At 33.9% G+C, this 25922-nt stretch overlaps 1 protein-coding gene across 2 annotated transcripts; it reads left to right on the top strand.

The window, feature by feature from the left end:
- Positions 1 to 13914: 13914 nt before the first annotated feature.
- On the top strand, positions 13915 to 25867 carry LOC111398825 (transcription elongation regulator 1). Of its 2 annotated transcripts, XM_023025931.1 has the most exons (12): positions 13915 to 14435; positions 15012 to 15060; positions 17243 to 17683; positions 18726 to 19105; positions 19195 to 19383; positions 19462 to 19659; positions 20160 to 20234; positions 20309 to 20375; positions 20488 to 21619; positions 21702 to 21758; positions 25263 to 25337; positions 25471 to 25867. In XM_023025931.1, exons 1-12 carry the CDS (start codon positions 14094 to 14096, stop codon positions 25511 to 25513), a joined length of 3048 nt encoding a protein of 1015 aa, XP_022881699.1. In that variant the 5' UTR covers positions 13915 to 14093; the 3' UTR covers positions 25514 to 25867. The 2 variants fall into 2 exon arrangements, with proteins under 2 accessions (XP_022881699.1, XP_022881698.1); XM_023025930.1 differs by having other exon boundaries at positions 25263 to 25867.
- Positions 25868 to 25922: the final 55 nt, after the last annotated feature.

The following is a 25922-nucleotide window of genomic DNA, read 5'->3' as shown; positions in this document are numbered from 1 at the left end:
CAATTGTATTCCTCTTATTAGACTATGCTTCCTAAGCTATGAAAGATATGTGAGCATTTAGAGTTTCATCTTCAAGTAGATCAATCTGTGTAGGTTTAACCTAATCATCACTACTAGCTAAGTCCTCCTCACAAACATCTTCTACATTAATATTCCTTAAGAAGTTGTGGACAATAGAACAAGCAAGGACTATCTTCGCTTGCATGTCAATGTCGTGGTAGAATTGATGTTTCAAATATACAAATATTTTTTTAAGCAAACCAATTGCCCTCTTAATAACATTACACAGAGATGAATGTAGAAAATTGAACAATTCATTATTTTCAGGACGTTGACCCTCAATGTCTCTACGATAATAATGAGTCCTACGTTATGGTACAAGAAACCCCGAAACCAATGGGAAATCGGCGTCGACAAGATAATATTTATCTATAAAAGAGTCATTCATAACGTAATCATTATTTAATTATTATAATTTATGTGTTAAAGAAATATTTTCAAAATAGTGATACAATTTTACAAAAGGAATTGTTAACTTAGTCCTTTGCGTAATATTGCACTTCGTAACAATCAACATGTACGGATCCCTCCCAACAGGTAAGCACATATGTAAATGTTCACATCAAATGTGTAAGCTACTAAAACATTTTGAAAAATCATTTGTTTTCTATTTGCGGTACCTAGCTTGCTCCTCTAAGATACGATTGTAGCAATATGCTATTGTCTGTACAACATCCTTTTAAAAAAATAATTTTCAAAAATTTAGAATATTGAAGTTCTAAAGAATATAATGAAATATCTACAAACCCTAACCCGAAAATGGAGCACCATGACTTCACATTTTTTTCTCATATGGTGAGTTATGAGAGGTAGCGTTAATCACAACATCTCTATACAATCCAAGATAAGCGTGTAAAACTCTATGAAAGTAAAAACTCACTGTCTGTCCAGATCAAAAGAAAGTAAAATGTCCAACTCGATTACATTGATCATGTTCGACGGTATAGCTTCTTGTTCCTCAATTCGAACATATTTACTATTAACCAATCTATAAATTCGGAAACAAGCACATAATCTTTGAAACAGACATATTTCCATCCGAAGTAGATCACGAATTGATGTATCACTCGTACCAAATATTCATGTAAGTATCATTTTCTCATTTAGAATCCCAATTTGTATGAGGAGCTCTGGGGAGATGTCATTCGCAATGCCTAATATCATTATATATTACAATCGCTTGTACGGCCCATCGTCCAAAATAAACCTAAATTTTGTCATTGGTGACTTGGCGTCAATGTTGTAGCTAGGTTACGAAATTTCATATTAAATATAAATTCAGTTAAATTACATATTATAATTATAAAAGACAAATAAAACATTTAGTAATTTTGTCACATTTGATCATTTTGTTTATCTGATTATGCATTATATCACACTATTCAAGTTATCAAGAGGATGGTATCAGATACAAATTGCTAGTCGAAAAAATTTATACAGAACACTATTGGATCAAATGACTAAGACATTATGCTTTTCCCTGACTTAAAAATTTAGATCATGCACAATTTTCCAAAAACTAACATTAGCTTTACTTCAATATCTTAGATCAATTAAGATTCCAAATGCTAAATCAAATTATTATTTCCATCAAATGCTTTTGTCAAGGTCTTTTACTGGTATTAACCTTAGTTGATATCTAAGTACCTATGAAAATTAATGAAATCGTGTGTTTGAATATTTGCTCTGCAATATCAAAACTGAACCAAAACCTAAACTTTGTTTGATAGACAATCTTGCATTTGCAAAGTTCCTGGTCAACAATGCCTTGGATATATGAAGGCAATATACTGTATTAGTAACAATAACTTTCATGGGCAAGGGTATAAAAAAATTGCTACAATAAACCAATGAGACTAGGGAGGAATCTAAGATATGGGTTTAAGGAACAAAGTTAATTGTACACATTTCAGTATGTGCAAGAAGTTTGACGATTACATCCCAAAATTTCACAAAATAATGTATGAGCTACATATCCTACAAGTCTACACGAAGTCTATTAACAAAATGAACGCGAAATCTATTCATGAAAGGGGTTAAAAAATTATAAAAATGAGAGATAGTTACGAGGAAAATAGAGCATAAAAATTACTACATCTTCATTCACTCGAACCTCATTCCAACACTCCATATGTTTCCTGTGTTATATATTTATCATCTTCTAACTATATTCCTATTCATAGAAAAAAGCAACATTAGGAAAGATTTGCTTCGATTGACATCGATACACCAGCATAAAGGAGGTTATACAATGGCTAAATAGCAAATGAATATACCAATCATCTTTCTAATTGCTACAATACAATAGTACTAATTCAGTGATTTACTTTTAAGTGGGCTTTAGATTTTGAAATTTCTAAGCTATTGCAAGCTTGTCACATAGTTGTTGAATCTGAAAACATAATCCTTAAATAACCCCTGTTCAATTTTAAGATTAACTGTATGTCAAACACACCCGTACATCTCAATTTTAGGATTCTCAAAAGGCAAAAAGACTCAAATCAGTAAATTCTCCACCAATCACATCAGTAACTATTAATGGGAAAACCCAAAATTTATTATGTTGAATTGCTCAAGTCTGTAATCAATGAATAATTGAATACCCATCTTCACATCTCACCACTTTTCACAAAGAAAATTGGAATATACTAATTGAAATAATGGGCGCCCATGAAAATAGCAATTAATTTTTAAATAATGAGATACTGCAGTATTGATTAAAGAAGTATAATAGGTACTCAATCTAACCAAGAAGTTTCAAATAACATGGTTTGATTGTAAAACAAAACTTAATCGATACAATCGAAGCCTTGTTGTCGACCTTTTGTAGTGAATACCCTGGAGGTAGATATGGAAGTAGTGTTAGGTCTTTGGTTTCTTCTTCTTGGTTAAGTTAACCAGATGACAGAGATGGTAATGGTTTTTATGTGGATAGACATGGATAGATTTGTTAACGTGAGTTGATAGAAGAATTGATAAACTAGAGTTTTTGGAAAGTTTGTATTCCTTGAAAATTAAAATCCTACTTCACGGAAATATGGTCATGTGATCAAAACTAAGAAAATATTTTTCTTGAAAAAAAATTGTCGATTAAATGGCGCAAAAAAAAAAGGAAATTAGGTAGAAAAAATACATTTTCCATGAAAAATATAAGGTGTGTTTGATTGCAAGCATAAATTTTGTGTAGAAAAAAAAAAAGATCCAGGTAATTCAATTTTCTAGATTTATTTGTATAGAAATTATTAATTAAATGTGCTTGATTGATTTATTTTTCAACCTATAATATATTATACTTATCAATATTTTATTGACTGGTAGATGAAAAAGGAAGAGAGGGTGAATTACACGAGAAAGCAAAAACACCGCTCTATAAAGAAAATATTTTTCTTTTCTGTTTTTAGGAAAATATGGTCACATGATCAAAAGTTAGAAAATATTTTTAACGGAATAATTTTCGACCAAACATCGCAAGCGTAGGAATCTGGGTGAAAAATGATATCTTTCATGAAAAATAAAGATAATCAAATATACTCTAAATATCCTTGTCCTCAAATTATTTTTCTCGTATGTGTCCAAAAAATAAATAAAAAAAAAAACTTATTTATCACTTTCATGTATGAAAAAATATTTTTCTTTCATTTCAAATCACGTCAGTGAGCATTTTGGACATAAATTATCATTAAGGATTAGATGAACTAATTAACGAAAAATTATGAAGAGTCCAATAGAAAAAGGTAGACATAAATGCAAAAATGATCAAATGTTGGGAACCTTTAGTGCAATAAAAAAAATGTCTTTACCATTGTGTATCTCCATCTCCCTTTCACATTTCCAATCCAACAAACAAAAATCCCATTAAAGACTCATTACACAATTCCACTTGTCCCTCACAAAAAATCCCAACTCAAAATTTTCAATTTGAATGGATTTCTTTATGCTTATTCAATACAATCAGTTTTGATTAATGGGTACCTTGTAAAATGAAGAGAGGGAGGATTCATTTAAAAGTATATGAGGAAGGAGAGTTGGAGAAATGGGTTGAGTTTGTACAAGATATATTGCATGCCTTGTTGGTGTAAATGTGTGCTGAATATGCTAATTATATTCTCAAATATTAAACAAAACAAAGCCACTTACTTGGAATCGAAAACGAATTACAGAAATGAAGAACGAAATAATGAAATTGTAAATCGAGGCTAGTGTTTAACACTATGTCTTTAATAAGAATTTGCCCCACCAAGGTACTAATAGTCTTAACAATCATCTCCCAATATACAACGATTTCTCCTTTCTATGGAAGCACTTCAAACAACAATGAACCCAAAATAGTTTCACTCTCTACTTTGAATGAGTTTTTATGCGATAAAAACTTTGATTATGCAATGAATTTGGTGTAATATAATCAATGCACATGATATATAATGAATTTAGACCTCCAATGGAGTTCAATTTATAGAGGTTGAGGGGTTGTGGTCGGAGAGACATGCTCCAAAATTCGGCATGTTTTACAAATAGATACAGCTCCTCAGATCATTGGATAAATGTCCACTGCACCACTTGAGCATCTTTTTTAGAGACTTGACCGCTCATCGCGCGCGAGAAACCGCTCAAGCGGTCAAGTTATATGGCCAATTTCCCCTTTTTAACCTAATTTTGGATACCAATTTTTCATTCATTCGAAATTGGTTTTGTGAATCCAAATATATCACAATCGTCTATTCGACAAGTAAAACAAAATAATCTATCCATACACTTAAATTGACTATCATAACATATATGAATACTTGGCCAAAATTGACACAAAATCAATATTTTATAAGCCTAATTCCAATAATCCCCCATATAGTTTATAATGACCAAAAACGCAAACACTAGTAGAAAGTATAAGCAAAACGATATGACATCAAGATAGGTAACTTATGATTTTGAATTTTCCTTAGTGAAATACTATCGAATTTACTTAACTAATTAGTGAACATAATATCTTCAATTATTCAGCTGCTGTTATAAATCTAGGCATTTGTTTGACCCACATTCTTTTAAAAAATACATTCTTAGACGGTGATTTGATATCATTTCAATCACATTCTTTAATAAAATAATATTACGCGTATATTCAAAACTTTTCCTTATTTTTTCACCACACGTTTCTTAGCAATAGACTATTTAAAAATGCATTCTTATGAAAATAATGTGTCTTAAACAAGGGCTAGATAGTAGTACTCACCCAATATTTTCCCTAACAGTTTCGGTTCTCATGGTTGTGTTTATTTTGGCCGTGAACCACTCTTAGGTTTTCATAGGTGTTTAAGAGAATTTGAGCCTAAAAAATTCTTGAAAAAGTTGTCACACTTCACACTTACATAGATGACCTCATATTGAGAGTATTATGTCACACTCCACTTGACTTAATCAAGTTATAAAAATCATTAAAAGTATAACTTAACATAAAACATCTGCAGTTAGCATTTTTCTTAGGGTTAGACAAAACTCCTAAACTGAATCGACCAAATCGAACCCAACCAAACCAAGCGGTTCTTCTTAATTAAATACTCGAACGAGTATCTAAATAGAGAATCGACGAGTTCGGTTTGATTCAGTTCTAGATCAAGAATCGAATAAGAACAACATCTTCGTAATTTTCTTAATTACTTTATTTTAGATGTGCCAAATTATTTTATTTTTTAAATAAATTTGTTGACTAATTAATTTAGTTCAAATCCAAAAATATGATTTTTCTATTTCTAATTTTACCCAGACCTGTTATTCTACTACAGTGCTGTTTTTACCGTTTTGAAGAAATCCAATTGAAGTTCGATAGCGATTCTCTTAATTATTGTGAGCTTGCTATCATTCTCATTCTGTAATTTTAACAGTCAAATCTATGAAAAACTCAATAACGAGAGACGTAAAAGACACATAAAATTGAACTACGTTATTTTTAAGAGCTAAGATTAAACATATCATTAGTTGAATTAATGTAGTTTTGTAAATATTAAAAATATTAATTATAGTACGGAACCCGGGAATCGAATGGAGCTAAACCCAAACGATTCCAGTTACTAATATCCAAAAAATATCGAGGTCTGGAGAACCAAACCAAATCAAACCATGCCCAACCCAATTTCTTCTTATCATATGAATGTATAGGAGTTAAATCCTAAGTGCTCATTGAATTGTCATAACTTATTTGTCCTATTAAACCAAGATCTAGGGATTTATAGATAGCAAGGTTGTGTTACTATTGAAAAGATCCTGACGTAGTAGGATTTTAAGCACATTCTCTTCCATATGCAAAATACTTGATCTTTTAATAAACTTTTTTCTTACTATATCCATGAATTTACACAATTTGAGGTCAATTGCTTTATTTTATTGTGTATATAATGTACATGTCTAGATTTATCATTATGACGACACTATATCTTATTAAATATAGCTAGTTATCTTGCCCTCAGGGCACATCTCCAAGTGGTAAAAGGGGAGCGTGGAGAAATCCAGCTTTGCTTGAGGCTGCTGCGTTAAGGGTCGAATCCTGAAATATGGATTTGACTCTTGGGTAAGTGCAAGTGTACAAACAGCCTTCCACCCTGTACCCTTGGAGGCATAACCTGCGATTTACCTCCCTCACGATGCTCCAGGGTAGGGGCGGTGGGGGACCCTTAAGGTTAGGGTTTAACCTTTAAATATAGCTAGTTATCTCAATTAATTCACTTAATAGATATAGACCATTACCAATTAAGGAATCATTCCATAAATATATAAAGCACAAGCTTCTATCTAGCTATCTAAAGCTACATCATCTTCAATTCACATTTTGTTGGAAAATTTTCTAACATATCACTGCATTTGCCATGGCAGAACAAATTTATTAGAAAATTTTGAATCATTAATAACAGGTATTCAATTTACAATTGAACCAATATCAACTATAATATAGTTCAACTTATGAATATTTTTCAAATATTCCAATAATTATTATTGCATATCCAATACAAATGCAACAATCATTTTTCACACAATTTTATCCATTTTAATCTATAGTGCATCATGTTTTTGAATTATCCTCGTGCTTTTTAAAATTAATATAAGGGCTTTCTACTTTTTCACCTTTATAGAAAAATTTTCTACAAGGTATAAAGAATGTAACTTGTAAAATAAGTTATCCCACTCAATTAGATAAATAATCTATGAGTAGTATTGCAACTCCTACAATCTTGGTTTAAACTCGAACTTAGAGTTCATCAACTCGTTTAAAAATTCGGCTCATCTATCAGATGAACAATAACCATTTTATATATTCCACCTCAAATCATATAAAAATGACCATGAACTATAATGACTCGTGAAAATCCATGCACTTTCATATTTAGTGTTAATTCTCAAATATACAAATGAAAAGACGTTTTCATTACATCCCACAACGTACTGCAATTAACCTAAATTCAATTGGATCGTTCAAATTTGACTATAGTCAACACATAGATCCAAATACAAGTTACGGGTCATAAAATGTGTCAACCTAACAATGCATGTAAAAACAAGCAGCTATATTCCAATTTAATTGGTTCCAAAATTGTAGTATGTTGCGGCAATTGGGTAAAAAAAAAAGCCAACATGTGCGCACGTAACTATACTCACATTTTAGCGCGAAAAGAGGAAGATCTTAACACACAATGAAGAAGACTAATCATCTTAACGTACAAGAATTGCAACTTCTTTGAATATATGCAACTTATCAATCTTGTAACATTTCACGAATTTGTTCCAAGAGGATGGTGCCATTTAGTTTTAAATGTATCATTCATTTCAAACAACAAAGGTACCTATTCAACTTGTTTAGCATGTTATCCACCGTATTCCAACAAAAAGGAATGGTCATGATATTATTGAAAAGTGAACGACCTTTTGAGACAAACTATGAAAGTTCATATAATTTCAACAAATAATTGGCATCCTTCCAACATTTGTAAGTGTCTTTAGGAGTAGCTTTCTCCTTTTCTATACATTCTACCACGTCTAGTCTAATAGGCACGGTACATGTTTGCCTCATTCATCAGTAACTGCAATGATATATAAAGCTCGGGAGAAGGATACTTTTTTATTATTCAAATGTCCATGTAGATTCATGTACTTCTTCGTGTCCATATTGAATAAGGAATTCTACCCTCATTGTTGCATGCTTTTTTTTTTTTTTTTTTTTATTCATTAGGTTACCTCTGTGTGTTCATTTGCATCATTTTTTTAACCAAAAATAAAATAAAAATAAAATAAGAGGGGAAGATTGATCATCACGTGTCATTTTTGTATTGTAGTTGTTCCCTCGGAGTTGCAGTTTGCAATCAAATGTGCATTCTACACATGATTAGTTTCTAATTCCCGTCACTTGTCCTGAGTCTGTATGGAGTACTTAGTATATGTTTCTTCATATTATATTTGCACGACACACACTAGGACCGCGTGATGAGTCTTGGCCGCAGTCGTTGAGTAGACATTGGATTTGAATTGATCGTAGGCTAGATGACCTAACTTCTGGTGTACCCCTAAGTGTTTCCACAGTAGTATGTTGCGGCAATTGGGTAAAAAAAAAAAAAGCCAACATGTGCGCACGTAACTATACTCACATTTTAGCGCGAAAAGAGGAAGATCTTAACACACAATGAAGAAGACTAATCATCTTAACGTACAAGAATTGCAACTTCTTTGAATATATGCAACTTATCAATCTTGTAACATTTCACGAATTTGTTCCAAGAGGATGGTGCCATTTAGTTTTAAATGTATCATTCATTTCAAACAACAAAGGTACCTATTCAACTTGTTTAGCATGTTATCCACCGTATTCCAACAAAAAGGAATGGTCATGATATTATTGAAAAGTGAACGACCTTTTGAGACAAACTATGAAAGTTCATATAATTTCAACAAATAATTGGCATCCTTCCAACATTTGTATGTGTCTTTAGGAGTAGCTTTCTCCTTTTCTATACATTCTACCACGTCTAGTCTAATAGGCACGGTACATGTTTGTCTCATTCATCAGTAACTGCAATGACATATAAAGCTCGGGAGAAGGATACTTTTTTATTTTTCAAATGTCCATGTAGATTCATGTACTTCTTCGTGTCCATATTGAATAAGGAATTCTACCCTCATTGTTGCATGCTTTTTTTTTTTTTTTTTTTTAAATTTTTCACATACAAAAGGAATATTCTCTTCCAAATGCATAGTCCAGCCACGCCATCCATAAACACAACCATGATATGGAGTTTGATAGAGGCACAATTCCATTGTTGGTCTTATTATTTCCTTTCCCCACGATTATTGATAGTGTGTTCAAAGACATTATTGTAAAAAGTTCAAATTGAATGATGATGATCAGTACTTCTTATCAATATAATCATATTTAGTCCAATAACTATTTTAATGCAATATATATATATAAGTCAACAGTGTTACATATAATAACGTGAACCGAATTGAAATCAAACTTAGAGTATGAAATAGAAACAGAATAGGAAACGAAGTATCATGCTTTTAGTCCTCCAAGACACCAACAAGTAGGAACTATACCATTTGATCCATTAAAATTGGACGTAGTATTTTAAAAAGCCAATCATAATATAGTTTACATATGAATTTCTTTAAATGTACAATTGGCAAAGTTACTAAAACTTTATACATGAATCAATGTACTTAATTCGCATGCATTTTGATCCATTACCAAATCAAAGCAATAACATAACTTCATTATATTATGAGATTGTATGCAATAAGCATTTGTATTCCAAAAACAGAATCCATAAATTGAATTTGTTAGTATAAGAAAATATAATATGCATATAAACACATAAGAAAAAATTCGTCTTAAAATTGTTGGTGCAAATGGGTGGTGAATATGCTAAGTATATTACAAGTATTAAACAAAACAAAGCCATTTACTTGAAAAGGAAAATAAATTGTAGAAGTGAAACTAGTGTTTAACATTGTCTTTAAGATGAACTTGCCCTATCAAGGTGCTTATGGAGAGTTGACAATCATTTTCCAAAATACAACGATTTATCATTGTTGTAGAAGCACTTCAAATGACAAGAACAATGAATTCAAAATAGTTTTTCACTCTCTACTTTGAATGTGTTTTTATACAATGAATTTGGTGTAATACAATCAATATATATGATATGGAATGAATTTAAATCACCAAGGGGGTCCAATTTATAGAGGTTGAGGGGTTATGGCTAGAGATATACACATCAAAATTTAGCAGGTCCCACGAAGAGTCACAGTCTTTTAGACCACTCATTGGCCACTCGCTGTGCATGCGTGTCCACTCCAGCGGTCAAGTTATGTGGCCAATCTTTCATTTTTTGAACCTAATTTTGGACATCATTTCTCATTCATTCGAAATTGATTTTGTGAATTCAAATATACAATGATCATCTGCTTAATAAGTAGAACAAGTTAATCTATTCATAGTCACGAATTAATTATCGAAACCTATTTGAATACTTACTTGAAGTTGATACAAAATAAACATTTTATAAACCTAATTCGCATAATTCCAGATCGACACAACATTACATCAAGGATCATTATATATTTCATGCTATATTGACGATATATGGGGCAGCAACATAGAGGTTTGAAAAAACTTCAATATTGACAATTGTATAATCGTGTCACACTCGACTAACAAGAATTAAACTTTCTAAATGTAGAAAAAAGAATTGCACTAGCCACCAAAACTTTTCGACTTGAGAAATATTGATTGCATACAGATACATTTTCATGACATCGTAGTATTCCTTACATCATTAAGGAGAGTCAATTGCTCTAATGTGTAACTTTTTTAACAGATCATATGTAGCTTTCTAGAGGGACGTCTTTTTTAATCTATTTATTGTAAGAGTATCTTCACGATATTTTCTATTTTTAAAGAACATATTCTATCATTTGGAAATCATTTATAGATTTAAAGAGTTAAACTTTTGAAGTACTCGAACAAGCTCTTTATATCTAATACTTAATTTTATTACTCCCAAAATAATATTTATTATTTTTCTATATCTTTTATTTTAACTAACTTTTCTCTAGATTATTTTATTATTTTATACATTGAAAAATGATCAGGTTTCTATCTCTGATATTATTTAAGAAGCAACTCTGGATCAAGACAATGTCATACCTCCTTCTCAAGATCAACAAATTGTTCTAGAAGAACAAACTCTACAACCTCAAGAACCAATGTCATTAAGAAGATCCACTAGAGAGAGGAGAAGTGCAGTTTCGAATGATTACATCGTATTTCTCCAAGAACATGAAGTTGACTTTGGAATGGTGGAAGATGATCCGATCAACTTCCGTCAAGCCATGGAAAGTTCTAACTCTCAAAAGTGGCTCGATGCCATGAATGAAGAGATAAAGTCCATGAAGGACAATGATGTATGAGACCTCATTCCATTGCTTGAAGGTGCGAAATCCATTGGTTGCAAATGGATATTTAAGACCAAGAGGGATTCGAAAGGTGATGTAGAGAGGTATAAGACTCGTTTTGTCGCAAAGGACTTTACACAGAAAGAAGATATCGATTATAAAGAGACTTTTTCTCCAGTTTCTTCGAAAGACTCTTTCAGGACTATAATAACATTGGTAGCACATTTCGATCTTGAGCTACATCAAATGGATGTTAAGACAGCGTTTTTCAATGGTGATATTGATGAAACAATTTATATGGTACATCCAGAAAACTTTGTATCGGATGATGCAAAGCAAGTGGTTTGTAAATTAAAGAAATCTATCTATGGACTCAAACAGAAGTCTCGTCAATGGTATTACAAGTTTCATCAAGTGATCATCTCATTTGGTTTTGAGTTGAATTTGGTCGATGATTGTCTATACCACAAGTTCAGTGGGAACAAGTATATTTTTCTGATTTTATATGTCGATGACATATTACTTGCCAGCAACGATATATCTTATTACACGAAACTAAGAAATTTCTAGCAAAGAATTTTGAGAAGAAAGATCTTGGTGACGCCTCTTTTGTATTAGGAATTCAGATACACCGAGATTGTTCTCGGGGTATTCTTGGATTATCACAAAAGAGCTATATCAAAAAGGTACTTAAAAGATATTGCATGCAAGATTGTAAACCAGGTGACACTCCTGTGACTAAAGGAGACAAGTTCAGTTTAAATAAATGCCCTAAAAATGACTTGAAAATTAAAGAAATGTAGAAGATTCCTTATTCCTCAGCTATAAGGAGTCTAATATATGCTCATGTTTGTATGCGTCTGTATATAGCGTACATTGTTGGGATGTTAGGGAGATATTTAAATAATTCGGGAATGGATCATTGGAAAGCAGCCAAACGGGTCATGCGGTATTTACAGATAACAAAAGACTACATACTCACATACAGGAGATCAGATCAGTTGGAGATCGTCAGTTATTTTGATTTCGATTTCGCGGGGTGTCAAGATAGTAGGAGATCCACTTCAGGCTATATTTACCTGCTTGCTGGAGGTGCTCTTTCCTAGAAGAGTGCTAAGCAGACACTCATAACTACTTCCACCATGGCAACAGAGTTTATAACGTGTTATGAGACATCAAATTTATGGAATATGGCTGCGTAATTTTGTCACTGGGTTGCGCATTGTGGACAATATAGAAAGATCACGTAAGATATTTTGTGACGATAAATCAGCAGTGTTGTATTCCAATAACATGAGCTCGATGAAGTCAAAACATATAGAGATCAAGTTCCTAACTGTTAAAGAAAGAGTTCAAAGTAGACAAGTGCCAATAGAGCATATTGGAATAAACTCTATGTTTGCGGATCCGCTTGCTAAGGGATTGATACCCAAGGTCTTTTATGAGCACACTGTCCATATGGGTATAATGTCTCTTGAGAATATTTAGTTTCAGTGGAATTTTGTATTTTTGCTTTTCATATTGGACACATGTACTATTTTGAATACAGTTTAAGGTTAAAGTTATTTTCGGTTGTAAGGTTTATTTGATTTATTATCTCTGAACTTGTTTAAAATGATCTTACTAAGGTATTAAGGTGGACCAGTTCGAAGTAGGCATGTTACAGGTCACATCACATGTAATTTCCATACTACACATCCATACTTGATCTATATCATTCAGTTATATCGATATACGTGATCATTAATGAGTTTAGCTACAATGAAGGTAGCAAAATCCGCTTTGATTCTATGTTGATATGATCGATGGACGGAATTATTTGGGGATGTATTCAGTAATGATAGCAAAATTCTGAGTACTCATAAGGTTATATTTAATGCATAATTATAAGGTGACACATATAGCCCAAGTGGGAGATTGTATGGAATTTTTAAATGATTGTGTGGGCTGATATGTGTAAATTGTTGTGTATTAAATTAAAAATTATCGAATTCGATTGAGCCCAATTAAAGTGATCTAATAAGGTTTCGATTTTTGGCCGTTATGCATCCAATTAAAGTATGAGTTTATAAATGTGTAGAGGCCGGGCTCAAATCCCTAATTCCATGATGGGCCGAATTAGGTCAAAGGGCGTCACTATATAAATACGGTTATAGTTCCTAAATCACACGTACGTATTATTCATTCTCTACAGAGAGAAAAAGGAGACTGCATGTAAATTTGGAAGACGAAATCGCGAAATTCATTATTGCATTAACCATGTCTGATTCAGGTAATGTCTGATTTAGGTATACTTCTGCCATAATTTATGTATTTCTTGATAATTTAATATGAAATATCTGGTGATTTAAAGCATTAAATTATTCTACAAGTGGTATAATACAAATACCAATTAGGATCCAAATCCGAACCGACAACTTCCGAAACTTCTTATTCGGATTCGGACCACAATCCAGCGAACCAGACTTCTGAAAACTCCCCACTCGATTTCGCCGTCGTCATTCCGTTTCTCTCTCCTCTCCTATACATACAGATGCATAAACGCCTTCGCTGTGAAAAATCACTCTATAATTGATTCACCATAAATAAACCCTAAACCCATGGACTACCAGCAGCCCCGCTCCTACATGAGGCCACCCCCACCTCCTCCGCCGCCGTCTACGGTGGATCCTTACCAAAGACCACCACCTCCGCCCAACCAGCCGTGGTCCTCTTACTCTGCCCCTCAGTTCCATTACCAACCTCAACTCCAACACTCGCCCTCTCCTCCACCACAGTGGCCTCCGCCCCCGCCGCCGCTGCCTCCTCCGGCACACTCCTCCGACCATAGTCATTACCCTCCATATCCTGCGCACCAGCCTCCTTATCCTGTTCATCCTCACTACCCTCCTGCGCATCCTCTCCCTCCTAGGCCTCCTCATGTTCCGCATTCCTACCCTCAGGTATTTGTTAATTCTTCTTTCCGAGTAAAAACTTTCCTGTTTTGAAGGATATTTTGGTTTATTGGCAAGTATTATAGTTTCAGGCTTGTTGCAATTTGTGACATTTTACACATTTTTGGAATTATGATTCAAAGCGATTGAGTTGTTTAGAGTGAGAAAAAAAAAAAGTCATTGGTTAACTATACTCATTAACTTTCATGGCTTTAGATTGTTACATTTCTTTCAGTTGCTGGTCCTATACATCTGTGCATTAACAAATATGCAATTAGCTTAAGCTTTATGGTTGGCATAGGAACAAGAAGAGTTTTCGTTATTGGTTATCTTTACTGGGGGTGGCGAATAAGGAATGAAATATTGATTTTGCTCGTCCATACAACGGTGTTATACCCATTTTTTTAGTATAGAGACGTCAAAAGTGGACTAATTTTTATACGCGTGCCTTTAATTTGCCTATGTTTTCTCTTGTTTTTTCTTCTGTTGCCAACAATGCTTTTTATTTTATTATTTATTTTTTTGAACATAAATATTATTGTGGTGGAGAATTTTGGATTGTTTACTAATGAATGTTTAATGTAGAATTGGGAGAATGCGAGCTGGGGTCATAATCAGAATTGGGAATACCAAGGTCAGAATATAGCCCATTAATTTACTTGGAACATGATTGACTGGTGTTTTCTGTTATACGCACAACACTGGTTTTTGTTCTTGTGGTTTTGTATTTACTCATTTCATGTATAAATGTAGTTGGTATTTTTTAAAACTCAGATTATGTGACTATGGCTTGTAAGACCAACTCTTCCACTCCTATCCTCTTTGGTCCACACTTAAGGGTAGGTGATAGAATCAACAGGTTCAGTCAAGATAATTCAATTTGGGCATTTTTACCAAGACCGGACAGTTTGTTCCTACTCTTGGTTCTTAATTCAGACCCGATCGAAGAACCGGATTCACCAAACTTCATTAAAGAAATAGATAAAAAGGAATCCTCAAAAGTTTTCATCAACACTTCCTGCACACAATCTCTCATCCTCAGATCTCAAATCTCAACCTCAAACAGTAGCCACCGCCATCTTCTGTTATCCATGTACAGCAAACCGTTTAATGAGCCAATCCTAATTCTCTCTCAAAATCGGGAAGTAAGAGGCAACCCCAGTAATTGCAAATAGAGAAATCTGAGATCCAAACCTAGTAATTGAAGTTCCTATTTTTCTTCTTCGACATTTCATTTTTCTCCTTAACTAGGTAATTACCCAAAATTGCTTGTAGTATATTTTATTGCGTGAGAAATCTCTGTTGATTTCTTTCCCGATTAAAGATGAATAGATACTTTTGTCATTGTAATGCAATTCAAGTTTCCAAAAATATTCTAATTTCTTGTTAATGTTTCTTTTGTGAAATTTTTGTTGCATGAATTTTCATTTTTTGCTTAATCTGATATTTGATATTTTTTTTAATCCAAGGCATTTTCATTATTTTAGTTCCTGTTATTCTTTCAATGATTTTTCATCTTCACTTTTATGGTTTAGGCCGTTGATATTTGAGAGAAATATTTGTATATTTCCTTCAATTAGAACATATTGGTTCTGACCTTTTTCTCCTTTTGAGGAAACAGAATGCTGTAAAAAAAAAAAAAAAAAAAAAAAAAAACGTTAGTGCCCTCGGTAATGAGACTGAATCCAGCTTGGGCCGAACTGAACCTAACCAGTCAGTTATGGAGTGATTTGGCACCCGCCTTACCCATGGTGTTGGTTCCATATGTAAAATTCGCGGTTGAGATCAGTTTGGTCCAGAATCAGGATCTGAGGAAAACTGGACCAGACTGGTTTTTGGTCATCCCCAGCCATAGTTAAATGAACTGGGAAAGGGGGAAAATCTTGGAAGTCTACCATGTTGATCTTTTGTTGCATCGTTAGAAAGGAAGTGCAAATCATAGCAGTAAATGGAATTACATTAAATAAATGAATTTTATTTAATGAGTTGTTTTGTTTCCCTTTTTGCGGTGTCTCTTGGCGGGTGGGAACTTGGATGTAGGTGCCCTACTCATCTATGAGTCAATGCAAATGCTCAAAATACAATTAGCAGCAGAGATGACAATTCGCATTCACAATATTTTTTTGAAAATGTTCTCAAATATAAGTTGCAGCTTCCTAAAGTATCCACTTGATAAGAAAATTTTGATTTCAATTTTTCGTGCAATGGGACCCTAAACTATGTTCACACTGAATGGAAGGTTAGGTCTGAATATTGCTCAAGGAATGTTGCTCAGTAATATTTTGAAACACTAGGTGATGCTTTCTTTGGGTTGCTCATAGTCTGAAGAGTGAAGACCATGCTATGTATCTGATAGATTAGGGTAAATAATAGTCTAATATGTAACATTGTAAAGTTCATCTCTTGAAAAATGTTGCTAAATTTATTGAGGTAAAACATATTTCTGCCTAATTAATTGTTATTTGTTTTCAGGTTAGATATAGTACTTAAAGCTGCAGTGAGTGATTTGAATGTTTGACATATCTAAGATTATGGGACACTGCGTAGATGTTCCTATCTTGTACCTAACAAGCATCTTTCTTTCTCACAGTCCCTCCATATTGATGCCTAGATTTCAATCTTGGTTGCTGAAGCTTATTGTTGATCGTTTTAAACTTGGGCCTCTTGATTTCTTATTTTATTTCAAAAAAATTATTTTGAGAATGATGTTATTTCTTTTCTTATAATACATGAAGTTCCTGCTAGCATGAATCTGCATTTAATAGAATCTTTCTTTATACCTTTATGCTGAATTTACATTGTTTCTGGAATGGTAGCATATAACAATGAAGAAGACTGGGCCACAAAAGCTAGAGCATGGGCAGCTGCAAAAGCTGCAACAGAAAATCAGCTTCCTCAGTCTCAGGTTGCTCCACTAGGAAGACCAGAAGAGCAGAATAATATTCGTGATCAATATTCTCTATCTGTCGATACTCAATTTATAGATGTGCAGCAGCCTTTTGTGTCTGCATCTAGCTATCAACATTATCCAGTTGGAACTGCACATCCATTTAGAACTCCTCTAGTTCAATCACAGGAGCCTCCATTCATTAGCTCAGGACAATCATCTTATGCCATGGACATGCATTTTCCACCCTATACAGCTAGAGATGGAAACTTTGCTGGCGATACTATGCCATTCACACAGCAAGAAAAATCGTCTATAAGTTCATTAGTCCATCAGCAGGAGGTACCTTCTAGTTATTCTTCTATCGCAGGTAAAAACTTAATTAGCATATTTGTACTGCACGCAAAGTTTGTGCTCAAGAAATAGCTTCCATGTAATTTGATTATGCTAATTAACTTTTTTTCTTTGATGCTGCTCTTTCTGTCATTTCTTCCGATTTATATTCTAGTGAGCTATTTTAGATTCAAGTTGACCTCCTAGTTCCTTATAAAATGATAGGTTCCTTTCAGTTTGCTTCTATTGTTGAGAGTTTTTTGTCCTGTTTCTTTACAATGGTTTCGTTCTTTGATAAACTCTCTGAACATGACATATTCCGTTGTTTAAGTTTCATTGCTTTAGAATTATTATTTTTTTATTAGTTTTACATTCCAGAATGTTATAGTGCAAAATTTGGCTGGTGCTTGATTAGATGGATGTTAATGACGTTTCAGAAGATGGATAGTTGATTAATTACTTCTGAGGATAAAGCTATTGAGAACATTAAATAACTAGGAAAGTACCCACGATATGCACTATAATATTTCTTTAAAGTTCCTCTCTAGAAAACAACAAAAGTATAGTATTTTTTTTAATTTGACACTCTCTTCTGTAAAATAATTACAATGGGAGATTCATGAGTCCAAATTGGTGATACTACCAAATAGTATTTTATGACGTTTCAGAAGATGGATAGTTGATTAATTACTTCTGAGGATAAAGCTATTGAGAACATTAAATAACTAGGAAAGTACCCACGATATGCAATATAATATTTCTTTAAAGTTCCTCTCTAGAAAACAACAAAAGTATAGTATTTTTTTAATTTGACACTCTCTTCTGTAAAATAATTACAATGGGAGATTCATGAGTCCAAATTGGTGATACTACCAAATAGTATCATAATTGTGGCTATTAAGTATCACATAATCTGGAAATATGCTCCTTGTAATTTAGATAAATGGAACTGATTCCAATACAACTTTGTAATAAAATATAAAAAAAAAAAAAAAAAAAAAAAAAAGAAAAAAGAAAAAAGAAGAAGAATCATCTTGGATCACCATAGTTTAGCTTTCTGATTTTTGTCTTTATTACAGGTAAAGACTCTGGAGATATAAATGGAGAGTTTAATAGGTCTTCATCGCTGCCTCCGGTTGCCTCAGTTTCACAGCTGTATGTCCAATCACTTCCACCGGCAGTTGGTAGGTCTGGATGGATGGAGGAACCTCATTATTCACTTGGTGGCCAACAGGCTGAGTCTGCTACTGATCTAAGCAATCAGCCTTTGAATTTTGCACCTCATTTTAATCGCAATCAGGACCCACATATGCAATCCCATACTCATTCTTCAGGAGGTCCTGCAAGAGCTGTGGATCCTGTTGCATCTATACCTACAAATTATGCTTGGGCTCCTGCTGCTGCTTCTTCAGAGGGTGTTTATCCTTCAGTGCCTCCAACGATTCCATCAGGACCACAGGTTTTGGATATAATATGACAGATCCATTGTGGTTGTGGAACCTTGTAACAATGTGCTAATTGTCATTTGACAAGTGTCATATTTCACAGGTTGATCATTCAATGTTTGTGCCTTCTCCAGCATCTGGACATTCTACCCCAATGTTTCAAACAGGAGCGAGTTTCCAGCCAACAGGCCCAGGAGTGGGTGCATCTTTTGGTGTGGGCACTGGGTCTGCACTTCATCCTACAATAGCTTTTAATGGGGATGCATTTGGTGTTTCTGAGCGGCCTAGAAAGGTAAATTCAGTTAGGTTGTCAGCTTCAGTGCTTTGAAAATTACTCGAGTCATCTGTACATGATTCTGTTGAATTACAGGCTTCAGTACCGAATTGGCTAAGGGAGGAAATAATTAAGAATAAAGCCTCCATGCCGAGTTCTGTCCGAGAGACCCCTAAAGAGGATTCCCAATCCGTGGAAGAAGAAAGTATTGATAAAACTTCGCGGAGGGGAGGTCAAGCAGACAGCAAAAGCATTGATTCTTCGAGATCAACTGAAGACGAGGATGAGGACGAGGTTGTCGTGTTCTATCTTTTCTATCTCTTAGGGTTTGTTTTTTAGTTATTTCTAGCTAGAGAGAAGGAGGTATTATTTACTTCTTCAAGGGCATGATATTGCATATTTTCTGCAGCTATCTCCCTGTCTTACCTTGTTTATCGAACCATATCTTAGCCCAAAGTGTAAGAAAAAGATATCTTGTTTGGTACCATTACACAATATTCTAATTATTATCCACCCTTCCACTTTGTACCATTTGTTTGAAATGAGTTTCATTCGTGTACATGACCTTTTCCAACCTTTTTACCACTCACTTTCTGCAAAAAATTTTGGAATCTGGGAATTTTTATCTTTTATCGATTTGTTTTCAACTAGTATCTCTAATTTTCATAATGCTTTCTATTGCTTTTTCTCTGTCTTTGATAACATAGTTATTTCATATTCTCGGCACTTTTTCTTTCTTCTTTATTGTCATATAATTATTAGGACTGCAGAACTGATACCTATCATCTATGTAGGATGAGGTGGAGGCCGCTAGATCTGCTGCTATTAACCAGGAAATAAAGCGCGTTCTAACTGAAGTGCTTTTGAAGGTTGCTGATGATCAGATACTAATGAACTACACATTAGACTTGTGCAGCTTTTTTGACTATAAGTTCTGTGGCAGGTTACTGATGAACTTTTTGATGAAATTGCTACCAAAGTTCTTAATGAAGATGGTCTCACGGTTGAAGGTGATTGCCCTGTGAACCTTTTTGTTTCCTTTCAAATTCCAGCTGTTTCCTCTTCTTTTAGTCTTTCAGTGTGTTAGTTGGGTTGATTGTAACTTATCATGTCTTCTCATAGTTGACCACGACACCGACTTATTGAATCACAAAGTATTACCATCTACACCTGCTGGTTCAACACCCAAGGTCTCTGCAAAGGTATTGATTCCGTCAAAGACAAAGGAAACAGTGTCTGAGGATGCTAGTGAAAAGTCTGCTACTGCTGGGAATGTTCTTGGTCTTGCTAGTTATGCCTCAGATGATGAAGAGGAGGAGATCCAAAGTTCTGGTAAGCTGGAGTCAAAAGAAAACTCTGCACATGAGCAATCAATTTCAAGCAAGGTTTTGAAAGAAACAGCTGCTGTTCAGCTTGGTGTTTCGAAGGAAGAAAGTGATGAACACGGTAATATTCTCACCAATGAGGACACTGATGGGATTAGCAAAATGAAGGGAAACACTGCTGGTGCAAATCTCGATGCTGCTAGTACAGAATTGAATGGTGATAGGGCAGCTAGAGAGTTGGTATGCAGTGATAATCAACGCAAATCTAAGACAGGATCTGGAGTTGCAGAAAATGAGATGCAACATGTCTATGATACTTTGAAGTCCAAGGAGACTGTAATTGAAGAATCTGTTGAGACAGTTGAAAGACGAGATAGAAATTCAAAGGCCAAAAAGTCAACAAGGGATGACTTGCCAAGCCAACATACGAGGCATAGGTCAGATAAGAATGATAGAAGTAACAATAAAAATAACCATACAGGGAAATATTATGATAGAGAGGTAGAAAGTTTCAAGGAAAGAGTGGATAAGAAAAGAGATGAAGACCATAGAAGGCATGGAGAAAGGCACACAAGAAATGAAAGAACGGATGATTGTAACGTCTCAGAAGATAAAGTCAAGGGATTAGGTAGGTCCGGGGAAAAAGTAAGGGATTCTGAATCAAGGAAAAGACGCTTGCCTCCTGAAGTCAAGGAGGGTAGACAGCAAACAGATAGAGACAAAAGTAGTAGTAAAGAAGATAATGAAAGAAGACACAGGACAAATGATGAATTAAGGGAAAGATCTAGGCATAAAAATGGAAGTGACTCTAGCAGATACAAGCGGCGTCGTTCGTCTTCTGTTGATGGTAGGGTTAGAGAGAGTAAGGACAAATCAGTGGTTAGTCATGCTAATAATTCAAGTGATGAGTCCACGGATGATTCGAAAAGGTATGTTCTAAAGTTACTTTCTGTTCTTTCCTGTTTATAATCTTTAATATAGTTGCTTATGATATTTGTTTGTGGGGAGCAGGAAACTGCACCATCCAAGAAAACGTAAATCACCATCACCTGTTAGGTCAAGAAAAGGGTACTACTCTGCCTGAAAACCTCCTTTATTCATTTCTGTTTATTTTTATATTTTTGCTTCATCTTCTTGGCGGGCTACCTGTGTTTGGACATTTTATTGTCCTTTTAAAGTATTTTTGTGGACTTCTAGAGAAGAGGCAAGGGTGGGAACAATAAATAAGACCAAATCAGGAATGTTTCATAGCAAGTTAAAATTAGAATAAGGAGTGCCATTTTTTAAACAGGTAATCATGTTGCTTGAAACCTTCATAGTTGCTTCCTCTCTTCTGCTCCTCTCCTGTTTCTTGTCTGTTTGTCTTTCTCTACGAAAATAGTTTCGGGATAAAATAATTGACACCATCACCTGCTTCTAATTCCTCCTAGCTAGTTAAAAGAGTGGAATTATCTGATATTTTTACGATTCTGGGTATCGTAGTATCATTATGGTATAGATGATTGTTGAAATGATAATTAGTACATTAGATATGCAAAGCTATCAATTCTTTTCCAGATTGGAATTCTTGAAACGTGCATATGGAACCATATGGATGCTTAGCCATATTGTGATTTTATTACTCCAGTTGTTAACAAACTGTTCTCTGTGCTTGCATGATCTGCTGGTAACATTGGTAATCGCACTCTTACATATCCGTATAGTAGGAGGTTTGTCTTCTTTGGAAGATAGATCATTTATTTATTTGGGCTCCCAATGTTATGCACGAGTCCTGGTTTCTTTTTACAATCTATGACTCCTTTTAGGATCCTCGGCTGAACTGTTTTTCAATTCCCTTTAAACTTCTTGGCACAATTTCATCTGCTAATGACATTTTCATTATTTCTGCCCTTATTGTTTGTAAGGTTGATTTCGACCTCTATTGAAAATTGTTGTAGAATGATGGATCAATTTGTTACAATGCTAGCAATTTTCTTGAGCATATCAACCTTCGACCTGGGAAAAAAACTGCCTTTTGCTTCTCCAGTATCGTAGGGATGGTTTAATATTTAATTTGTCCCAAGGACTCTCTTCAATTCATGTCTTGAGAGAACATGTTGAAGTAGAGCTGTGCAGCTTTTCTGAAACTAGAAAATATGTATGCTTATTACCAATTATCGCCATTTTTCACAATTTTTGCATCTCATTCAATCGTTTTGCACATTGAACTATATTCCATGTGACATTTTACATGATTAAGAATTTGAGGATATATGTGTATGATGCTTGCAACCTTCCATAAAAAGATGGTTTAAAACGTGCGAGAATCCTAGAGCATGGACCATCTTCTGGAGACAGGTGACCAATTTCCTTCTGCTTCTTGCCATGCTTATATATTGTATCAGTACAGTCAACTTTTATGTCCAAAATGTTGCTTTTAATGTTGACAGTCAGAGCATGACAAACTGGAGGCAGAAGTGTGTAGGGTTAAAATAGTTAGTATTTCCGAGCTCCTAGTGGTAGCAATATCCCTATAGAATTATGTGGGTGAATTTTATGTGAATGGACTTACGCTTATATTTGTTTCTTACTGGTGGGGGTGGTTGGGTGGTGACTGTAGAATGTGTTATGCTTGTCATTTGAGGTTTGGTCAGGAGGCACAAGGCTTCAAGGTAGATGCTCAGTTGAGGGTTGTATAACAGAGAAAATTAAGAACGAGATTTCGTGTGAAGCTGGAAATTGCTTATTCTTTTAATCATGATAAGTTCACAATCACTTGAAGACATTTGCAACCCTTTCTTTACATGCAATTTGTATTGTGATTGTTAAGAGTCTTGCTTCCGATTCTACACTTTTGATTAGCCTAGCTTTGGGTCTAATGGCAACAAAATCAAGGTCTTCGAAAAGAAACATTTTCCTTTTTATATGGGTAAATAGCATGAATGGTATTATTACAAAATATATGTGAAATAACCATATTATGGGATTTCATGGAACTGTGCGTGCATTTTATGCTAAAACTCGCTTGTACTGTAATTTAAATCTCTTCGGCCTTCTTTCTTGTTTGTTTACTCCAAAGTGCGTCTTGTAAAGTGCCAGACATCCATAAATTGTCCTGCAACAGTGGTTAATTTCTGAAAATTATTATGATTTCAACGTGGCTTGACAATGATGGATCTTGTCTATGACAGACCTTTTATCTTGATAATCTAGATCTAATGTTGTAGCCAGAGCTTACTTGGCAGCACTATTTTAAAAAGCGCGCCTAGGTGACAGTGTGGACAAATCGCTTTGCCTTGGCAGTAAGCTTGAATTAAGCAGTCAATTGCCTAGGTGTGCTTTATTAAATTTTTTTTTTTAAACCTTTTATTTGAGTTTAGTTTATTATTATTATTTTTTTATATTTTTTAAAAAATTTCTATTTGATTTCAATTTCAAATTTTTAATGATTTTATTTATATAAAAGTTGAAAATGACTTTATTCGATAAAGATTTAATTAAGATTTAAGCTACGGTGCTATTGATATTGTGTAATTACAATTATGAAACTTACTGTTTTGTTGAAAACTTCAAAGTATGTATGAAGCTCCTATAAATTTATTAAGTAGGACTTGTTTTGTTGAAAATTGAAAATATGAAAAATAGTCTAGCTTTTGCATTTCAAAAACTTGAAAATTGTATAATTGACTAATTATAGGAATTATTTAGTAAGTATAGCCCTTGTTTGATCCTCATTATTTTTAAAATACAATTCTCTCTTCTTTTTAGCGATACATTTTTCAATAAAATAATATTAAACACAAATCCAAAATTTTTCCATATTTTTTAACCACACACCTCGATTGATTTGCTATTCCAAAATGTATTTTACACTAAAAATGGGGCACAAACTGGCGCAAAGTATTTTATAATTTTAAATGTTCGGTATGTATTATTTCAATTATTAAATAATTTTTAAAATAATTAAGTAATAATAATAATAATAATAAGAAGTAATTCTTTTTTTATGCTTAGGTCTCACCTAAGCTCGTAAAGCTTGAAGCTTGATTTCTACGTCTAGTCATGCTTTATGTTTTTTAGAACACTGCTTGGCAATTAAAGACAAGGTGTTTTAGTTCACTGTAATGGTAATAAATATATGCATATAGTGATGGAACCCTTTTCTTTTTCTTTTTTTCTTTTTTTTTTGCCATGAATAAAGCAAAAGTTATTATGATCAACGAAGTTGAGAACAGAATTTTAGTTTATTTCCTCATTGTTGGTCTGACTTCCGAGTTTAGATCATCAATTCATTTGAAATTCTTGCACTTGATTCTAACGTTTACAAAATAAATTTTCTCTGTGTATCTTGTGGTGTTGATAGTTACCCCTCAAGGAAAGCCGATTCACTTAATAGAGGGTTTATGTGTGCTATTAAATAAGAGAAACTCGTGACCACTTTCAGTGTACAGCATTTACCTATATGCAATTGTCGTACCACCCGAGAAGAATTATTTATTCCAGAAAGCTGATTCTTTAAGAATCTGGATGTATACGAGCCTGGGAAATTATATCTTAAACTCATTGAGTTAGTATTCAATGTTTTCGTTTTAGACAAGTTTCGCGGTCTCCCCGTAGCGAGCATTCTCAGCGCAGGCATTCTTCCTACTCTTCTCTTGAGAGCACCAGGTATTTTACTTGTGTTTTTTGGTTAAATTTTTGTTCTTTGAGACATGTCTATCAATAGGCTAGTCAGGTGAAACAAATTTGTAGCTCTGTTGAATATTCAAGCTATCATGAACTAATTGAACCCAATTTTCAGGGGAAGGTCAAGATCGAGATCACCTGTTCGTCGGAAGCAATGATTCGAAAGAAGAGCTTGAAGATGATCAAGTTTTGTGCTTGAAGATTGTGTTTGGAGGAAGGTTTGACCACTGCAGAAACCTACCAGACAATGTGATGGTTTTATGGCTGGAGCAGACTGATCGATCCAGTTGAAAGTAGCTCTCCCCTGTTCTTATGGATGGATGAAAAGCTAGACGCGGAGTAGATTGATTGATGTATATGTTAATGGTTGTCGCACTATTGTATCAGTTTACGGTTCTTTCAGTATGTGTGTTTTCGTGTGGTATTTAGGCTTTGGCAGTTGCATAAATTAAATCTGCAATAGAGGTGATATATTATTGAGTTTTAAAAATTAATGCTTCGACTTTTTCCTATTCCATTTCTACAGTCTGATCTTGGGAATCAAGCCATGTCGAGTTGTGGCAAAAA

This window comes from Olea europaea, chromosome 8 (assembly GCF_002742605.1).
Source record: "Olea europaea var. sylvestris chromosome 8, O_europaea_v1, whole genome shotgun sequence".
NCBI lineage: Eukaryota > Viridiplantae > Streptophyta > Magnoliopsida > Lamiales > Oleaceae > Olea > Olea europaea.
The sequence above is the reverse complement of the archived record's forward strand: the minus strand, read 5'-3'. Positions and strand labels throughout refer to the sequence as shown.